Consider the following 8,174-nt stretch of genomic DNA (forward strand, 5'->3'; position numbering starts at 1 on the left):
TTGACTTCTCAGAAAATCGTTTATTTGGAACACAGCAACAAATAAAGGGGAAGAATATGAACATGGTAAACCAGCTGAACCGTTGCATTTCACTGCTTCATGATTTCATGGTTACCAATATTGTTGAACTGCATAGCTCTGGAAGTGAAGGAGGGAGGGGGATCCCAGCCAAAGCAAAGTCCTCGCCGACTGCAGTCACAACACTCTCCCGCATGACACACACACACACACACTGTCACAACTATGGATGTATTGCATCGATAAGATTATTTTCTTTTTAATATCTTACTCTGAGGACAGGTAGTCTAAGTGCTGCATTGTGGGAATGTTATTGCAGACTACTCCGGCAACATATAAATCTCTAGTTACATGCAAGTTGGTCTTGTGGTTGGATCACGGCCATTCGTCATGGTGTCAATGACTAGGGAATGTAAAGGCACTTCAGAAAATAAAAAGACAAGCGAAGATAATTATAATAAAAACAATAAGGGTGAAAGAATGTAAAAGCTCATTCTAAAAGGAGTGGAAGTACGTTACAGAAACTGTTAGGGCTGGAGAATAAGGAAAAAAACAAATATAACAATAATAATACAAAAAGAACACAATGAAACGAAAACAAAAAGGTGAGGAACGCTCTTCATCTTCATCCGCTCATGACCATCCGGACGAGTTCTGCGCCAGAGAGAGGAAGAGGGAGGGGGGAGAGAAAGAGACGACATCAGAAACCACTCACAGGTGACAGAATCTAGACCGAGAGGACTGCTGAGATGCTATACTGGACGGCTGAGGCCTCCCTCTGCATTGTGGAAGGAGGGCAGGGGGACTGAGAGGAGGGGCCTCCACAGATCATCTCTTATGGCCTACTCAGGAAAAGCTGAATAGATTTTGGCCTCGTCGGGTCAAAGATTCCAAGAGTGGGTTAGGGAAGCCGTCCTCCTGCATGCGTTTGATAGGTTCTTATCTCGTAAAGGGAGGAACGGTCGGGGGGGCTACACATTTCAGAAATAAGCAGATGAGAGAGAGAGAGCGAGAGAGCGAGAGACAGAGAAAAAGAGGCAGGAAGACACAGTGAGGCAAAGAATGACAGTAAGAGACAGGCATGCTATTCTCTCTTCAGAGGGAGTGACCGGTCCACTTAGAGAGCCTAGGGATTAGACCAAACAAACCCCCCCAAAAAACACCAAGCCAAAATGATCAACTGTTGGCATCAAACTCCTTCAACCGTCACTTTTCAGGGACTCTTCGAGACAATCTCCTGGCGACGAGTAATGAAACGAGAACATGGCATTGTGGGACACAAATCATCTCCAGTGGTGCTGGTCGTGAGCTGGGTGACTCTGCTGCAGTGAGAAGACCAGTCCCTCGCCTGCACGTCTGTCAGCTCCTGACACATGCACAACACATGATGCCACAGCCAGAGGAAGAGGAACAGGAAGAGGAGAGTCTAGAGCTACCATGAGTCGAGGCCTGTAGACAAAACCCTCGAGACCACGCCAGGCTTTCCCCACTGTGCTGACTTAAACGTTCGACTGTTTGAGAAACCTCTGATCTTTTCGTGGTCAGACTTTTCCAAACAAAACAAGAGATTTACGTGATTGCCGTTTGGTGAATGAGTGGTTTATGGTGAAGAGCGGTTCGTATCTGTAAAATGTGACTAACACCTAAGCTAAATGGGTCGCCAGTATCTTAAAAAAAAAAGTACAAGTTGAAAAAAGAAACAAATCACTTCCAGTTCTCTCATTTCCACACCAAGATAGCTCACCTCCACAGTCTGGTGATAAACAAACATGTCTCATTGGTCCTTTGAGACCCGCCCCCCTCGGAGGGGGACTGCGATGTCGCCAGGTCAAGCCCATTACCTGCGGTCTCATCAGAGGCAAGCGAAGGGTTTCATGTGGCCACACATCGAACACCCCTTTAACCTGATTAGCACCGCCACATCCTCTTCCTCCCATCACTTTGTTCGTCGTATCCACTCCCATCGCCCAGTCTCACCTTCGTAATTGATGCAGCCGTTAGCGTCCTCGTGGCCCGCCAGCAGTGTCTCCACCTCCTCCTCGGTCATCTTCTCCCCTGGAGCCCGACGCAAGCACAGCCCATTTAAGAACAGCTCATTACAAGGACACCATCAATTATTTATGACTAGTTGCTATGAGTATGGAACAGAACACCGTATGCCTTTATTAAACGGATATTCGAAGGCAGTCAAGTACGTTATCAATGTACTGGAAAACACATGCTTCTAGAAATCCATGTTAACGTGTAGGATATTTTCAACGGTTCTCGAATGTATACAGGGAGTGATGGAGAATATGGCAGTGAAGCAGAGCCCATTACCCAGTGTTTGTAGCCTAGGTAAGAGGGTGACCCACCTAGCGTGGTGAGGACGTGACGTAGCTCTGCTCCCATCACCGTGCCGTTGCCCTCCTTGTCGAAGACGCGCAGGCCCTCCACAAAGTCCTCGAAGGAGCCCTGGTCCTTGTTCTTAGCGATGGCCTGGAGCATGGGCAGGAACTGCTCAAAGTCCAGCATCTTGTAGTTCATCTCTGGGATGGAGAGAAAAAACCGTTCAGGTGACAGAATCCGCAAGGTAAGACGAACAGGTATGAGAGCAGTCCATGTGCCTCACGGGCATCCGTCCTGATCCGGGCTGTAGAAAAAATTCTGTTTACAGATCCGTACATCTCACGGGGAGAAAGTGCTGCTTGTTCAGGCCTGTTGCCAGGTGCCACAAGCACAGACACTGCATTGACGCATGTTAGGTCTTTAACAGATGTAAAGTTGGGAAATCTGTCCTCTAATGTTGCCATGTCTGTGTGTGTGTGTGTTCCACATTGAATATTTAATGGGGGAATTTGAAGACTGGCAAAGCCAAGCATTCTGTGACATCACAGAACATTGTCAGGTCATATATATATTTTAAGTTTGTAGGCCAAACGCTCACAAAATTCACGGGTCTATACGTTTTTGATAGTGTTGAAAAAGTCGAAATACCAGAGATTTCTTTTTTTTTTTTATTACAATTTTAAAATGACTATATTTGTTAAAACAAAAACTATTCTCTTTGACTGAACAATGGTGGAGCTATACCTGACCTATGTTCTAGAGTTTCTTTTTAGCAGCAGTAGCCATATTGCATAAGCTACCTAAGCGTGGCACGCCTCTCTTTGGGGATGGGAGGTGACAGCACGAGGCCTGTTACGTTTGTTTGGACTGTCTTGTTGAGCGCAGTGGCACTGAGAACATGATCTGCCTCACAATTGAAACTATATGTGTAATTGTTGAGAATGTAATAAGACTGAGTCCAACCCATCCTGTCTGTGTCTCACCCTCAGCTTTGGGGTTGCCCAGGACCTTGAGCACTTCGGCGTTGACCGGGTTCTGACCCAGGGCCCGCATGACGTCTCCACACTGACTGTAGCTGATCTTGCCATCACCCGTTCGGTCAAACAGCAGGAAGGCCTCCTTGAACTCTGCACACGAGGCAGGGGGAGAGAGGTAAGTGCAAAAACGGAATAAAGAAAGTGAGAGTGAGAGTGAGAGTGAGAGTGAGAGTAGAGAGAGAGAGAGAGAGAGAGAGAGAGAGAGAGAGAGAGAGAGAGAGAGAGAGAGAGAGAGAGAGAGAGAGAGAGAGGAGATTGGACAGGGTAGAAGTGTGATTGAGGGGAAATGGAAAACAGGTAGTATGAAAAGAAAGTTCGAAGGACACGTTACACACATACAGAAAGCACACAAGATAACTGTGCCACAGAAGAACAAGAAACAAAGGAGTAAATGAGTCAAACTACACTATCGTTGCCATAACATGCTGTTGTTTATTCTACTCATTAACCTTTGTCGCCCTTCAGAAGATGATGGCCCCTCAGAAGGTCAAACGAGAGGTTGGATGCTCACTCCGGGTGGCTAGCCATACCATGTTACGTGTGCTCCAGATAATTGCACCCTTTTGTTCTGGTCAAATGAGGTTGTGGCCACAGGCTGGGAGTGACGAAAACCTGAGCACGATGACATTTACTTGGGAACCCAACCTGCACAAGCCTGCCATCTCAATGACATCCATTCACAGAAGAGAATAACGAATGACTTTGCTGGACTACTTCCAGTCCACAACGGCAGGTAGACCATCACATGATGTCTAACCCAACCCATATACTTCCTTGTTAATAGAATAAGAAGAGCTACGAGGTAGCCTGTGATGCTAATTACTTATAGTCCCTGAAACCCCAAACCCAAATTTTCATCACAAATAGGCCTGCTCAAATATCTCTTTGAAAATGTAGTCTTTCCGCATATCAATATTTGATGGCGTGAAATAGGCCGGTATAATAGGGAGTGTAATAGGGGGTGGTTACCTTAACCCATGAGGGAGGCATCAGGTCTCAGGTATCAAGCAGTGATACAGTGGAACAACATAATTCAATCATATTGGAAAGAAATGCTCCTAACCAGCGGTTGTGTTTTAGTCTGCCAAGAAGCCATTCCAGTTAACTACATTTGCCAATCATCAAAGAAAGACGTCGCCACAATGCCCGAGGGTAAAACAGGACAAAAAAAACCTTCTGATCTTCCCCTTTGAATCTCAGAATAACTTGGGATACTCCTCTTTTTAAACAGCAAACACTCCCCCTCCAAAAAAAGAAAGACAAAAGAAGAAGAAGAAAAAAGCCCTGCCCACTGTTGTGGAGCGGAGCTTTTCCTGTTCTCAGGAATGTGCCTCCTTCCCCTCTGGCCAGTGAGTGGTTTCCCTCACCATATTTGGTATTGGATAGGAAAGGGGAGGGTGAATACAGCTGTATTATGTCAACTACTGATTAAACAAACTGGAGGGCAGATGAGACATCTCGCTGACTTCCACACACCAAAAAAGGGAACACTCAACTTGAGATGACTCATGAGTAAGATACCATGCAAACTTTGTGATAGATGACCATGAGAAGGAGTGTATGCAATGACTTTGAAGTGAAAGGCTCTTGGGTTAAGTGCTACAGAACAGTGAACATGAGCAGCCTTGGCCTACGTTTAAACCAGACAATACCTGCAACCACACTTGTTATTCGGCAACTTTTAATTCCAAGCTGTAGTCAACAGCAGATTATAAACTAAAACAAACTTCACTTTCAGCTTCACTGATAATGTCAACTTCATTCAGTTAGAGTATCAATACCATGCAATTCCATGCGAAAAGTAAGATGACAAGCATTATGGCTAAATAATCGGACTAAACTATGTTTATCCTAGAAAGTACACGTAATAGTGGCCAGACCAAGACTGAACCACAACCGTCAACATACTGATGGGTTATCCTTTACTAGTAGCTATAAACACACCAAGAAACACTCCACGCCCAGGGCTTAACAGCCCAGTGTGATGGTCCATCAGCAACAACTTACCATGTATTTGATCCAGGTTAAATTCAATCTGGAAAGCACAAGCAGTTGCATGTGGAAATTGATAGAAATAGTAAGGAAAGAACAGGGGTCAACAGATAGATACAACTAAGAAGTGGCAGGTAGGACAGAGGAATAGAAAAGCAAAAAAGCAAAGGTGGCAGGAATGAAAGCATGCAAAGTGAATGCTAGGAGCTAGCTGGTGTACTGGATCACTCACCAATAATTTGATCTTCTGAGAAGTCAGACTGTTCAAAAAAAGATCAGCTATCATTAAATTACATGCCTTGCTAGCTATCTACATTTTGACCCATGGCATGTTATAAAGTTTGCAAAATAGCAATGCTACCTAGCTACTAAGCTAATCTCCCCTGGACAGCTAGTCATTTGATAACCAAATGAACAACCTAGCAAATATGTACTTTGAATTGGCTAGTGCTAAAACATTTTAAAACAAAACTATTAATTTGTGAACAAGTCGGTTTAAATAACTTTCAACTTTATGTTCGCCTAGAACAAGCTAAATTAAACAACGTAGGGCACACTAATGTTAGCTAGCAGTCGGCTAATCGTTAGCCATGGCCATCAACTCGGACTTATCTGCTCAGATGACATTGAATCGACTAACTAGTACCTGACTTTAAAAAAGTTACATAGTTGGCTAGAAAGTATCCATTTGAATTACACATGATTGCATAGCTCCCTATGGAACAACTATTGTACATAGCCCACCATTGCTGTGTCGGCTGATGTGTCTGGTCCGTCGGCAGCTCCAGGAATGTGAATGTTTAGCAATGTCAAGGGAGAACCACGCTTGCAGTGCTACTGAGCGCGTCATTGCTGTACACTGGATGCGATTGGTTACACTCGTTTATAACATAAGGGTATCCCGAATAATACCTTTTTGTATTAAATCAAATTAAATCGTTTCAACACCACGGAACGATAGACAGGTGGAACATAGATCTTGATTTGTGCGCGATTAAGACTGACCAAGAAAAAACTAAATTAGTATTGTCTTGTGCATATTAATACAAAATGGTTACATATTTAAATCAAATATGTATATATACTTCGATATATTTAATGGGGTCTGTCCAAATGAATCAGATATGCCGCATGATAGAACATGGCCACCAGGAAGTGGAACTGGTTTAAGACTGCATACATTGATCTGTGTTGACTTGCAATGTTTCCTTTTATCTGATGTAAGACAGCACATGCAGAAGACTTACTTGAACCTAAAACATAAAACATACAAAGCATGTTCTGTTGATGAAAGCAAAGCTACTTCTCACATTACACACAACAATGTCGAGCAAATTTGGGTGAAATCATATTAAATTAAATCATTCATAGCCTGTTTGACTGTGTCTCAGGTTATTTTATTTGAAAAGGCTATAGGCCTGAAGTGACTTGTCTTTTAACCAAAACTACTATTAATTTGTGAGTAGAAAAAAAAAGCTAGGGCCAATTCTACTGTATGTCTCTGAAAGAGAATTGGGCACAAAAAGTAGGCCTTTTCCCTGAGGAGGTCACTGACAGCCTCAATCTCGTCAGTGGCCTTATTTCCTTTCCTCTTTCTCATCTTCTTACCAGATTGACACTGCTGTTGACTTGATGTAGCCTAATTAGTCTCAGAAAGATGTTGCTTATGCTTGAGGAAAAATTTATTGAAGTCTGTCATGATTTCTAGAGTGTGGAGTGCTAGCATTTACATACATTGCCTACTGTAACTGTACAACATTTACTTCAACTGGGTAAAAAGAAAACAGCTCGCAAATCGTCTGTCTCTCGACTATCATCTGCCTCTGGCTGAGAGTTAGTCTGTTACCCCAGGAGTATTCAACTATTTTTAGCTGACTCTAAGTCATACAGCTCTTTAGAGATACCAACATAATCTCACTAATAACAGGAAATGTTAAAACAATAATTCATGTTTTCCCCAAATTAGCTTTGGCACTGCTGGGCACCAAATTGGTGCTGCTCCAGTTCCACATACCTCCATGGTGCTGGGGTCAAACGGAGTGTCGGAGGGACGCAGCATCCGAGGCTTCTGCTCTGGGGCGGTTTTCACAGCTGCAGGGGCCGCAGGGAGGCAGGGGAACGGTGGCCCCAGTCTGGGCTGTGACCCCGGTGAGGGAGTCTTCTTTATGGACGGTTCTCTTTTAGGGGCCATTCCTATAGTCCGGGTACCAGACTAAAATGAGCACGTCCTCTCCTTTCCCTGGGCTGATGACGAGAAGCGCAGTCACAAAGCTGCGCGAGCACAAGTGTGTCAGATGTGTGCGTCCTACAAAGATAGAGAGAGAGAGAGAGAGAGAGAGAGAGAAGAGAGAGAGAGAGAGAGAGAGAGAGAGAGAGAGAGAGAGAGAGAGAGAGAGAGAGAGAGAGAGAGCGAGAGAGAGAGGGTGAGAGAGCGGAAGAGAGAGAGAGACTTGCCTGGGGGACTGGCAGGTGAATCAGGGAGAGAGGTGGATGTGTGGAATAGAGTGGATGAGTGATCGTGTAGGAGGGGAGATGAGAGGGACATGAGCATGGGGAGGGGAGGGGGGGGGGCAGCTCACAAGAGAAGCTGTGGGGCTCCAAGCACATGCTTTTATGTGGGTCAGAAAGGTACGCATGTGTGGGTGAACCAGCAAGCAGGACTGGGAGCTCAGTATTCAAGTGTTATATCATCAATACACTTATCTTAGATCATATTCTGTGTGAGGTATCACTAATTATACTTGTCTCCTGCTGTAAGAACAAGGCTTGGTAGCCATAGAGCTAATAATAGATGTGTCT

The 8,174-nt window shown here is 44.5% G+C and overlaps 1 protein-coding gene across 2 annotated transcripts; it reads right to left on the reverse strand.

Annotated features, from left to right (window-relative positions):
- zgc:153867 (uncharacterized protein LOC337226 homolog) lies at positions 1-7,581 on the reverse strand. Of its 2 annotated transcripts, none has more exons than XM_062458648.1 (6): positions 7,390-7,581; positions 5,391-5,418; positions 3,330-3,473; positions 2,373-2,546; positions 1,996-2,073; positions 1-672 (listed from the first exon to the last, which is right to left on the reverse strand). In XM_062458648.1, exons 1-6 carry the CDS (start codon positions 7,564-7,566, stop codon positions 644-646), a joined length of 630 nt encoding a protein of 209 aa, XP_062314632.1. In that variant the 5' UTR covers positions 7,567-7,581; the 3' UTR covers positions 1-643. The 2 variants fall into 2 exon arrangements, with proteins under 2 accessions (XP_062314632.1, XP_062314633.1); XM_062458649.1 differs by lacking the exons at positions 5,391-5,418; positions 7,390-7,581 and adding exons at positions 5,608-5,635; positions 6,120-6,246.
- Positions 7,582-8,174: the final 593 nt, after the last annotated feature.

This window comes from Osmerus eperlanus, chromosome 4 (assembly GCF_963692335.1).
Source record: "Osmerus eperlanus chromosome 4, fOsmEpe2.1, whole genome shotgun sequence".
Classification (NCBI taxonomy): Eukaryota; Metazoa; Chordata; class Actinopteri; order Osmeriformes; family Osmeridae; genus Osmerus; species Osmerus eperlanus.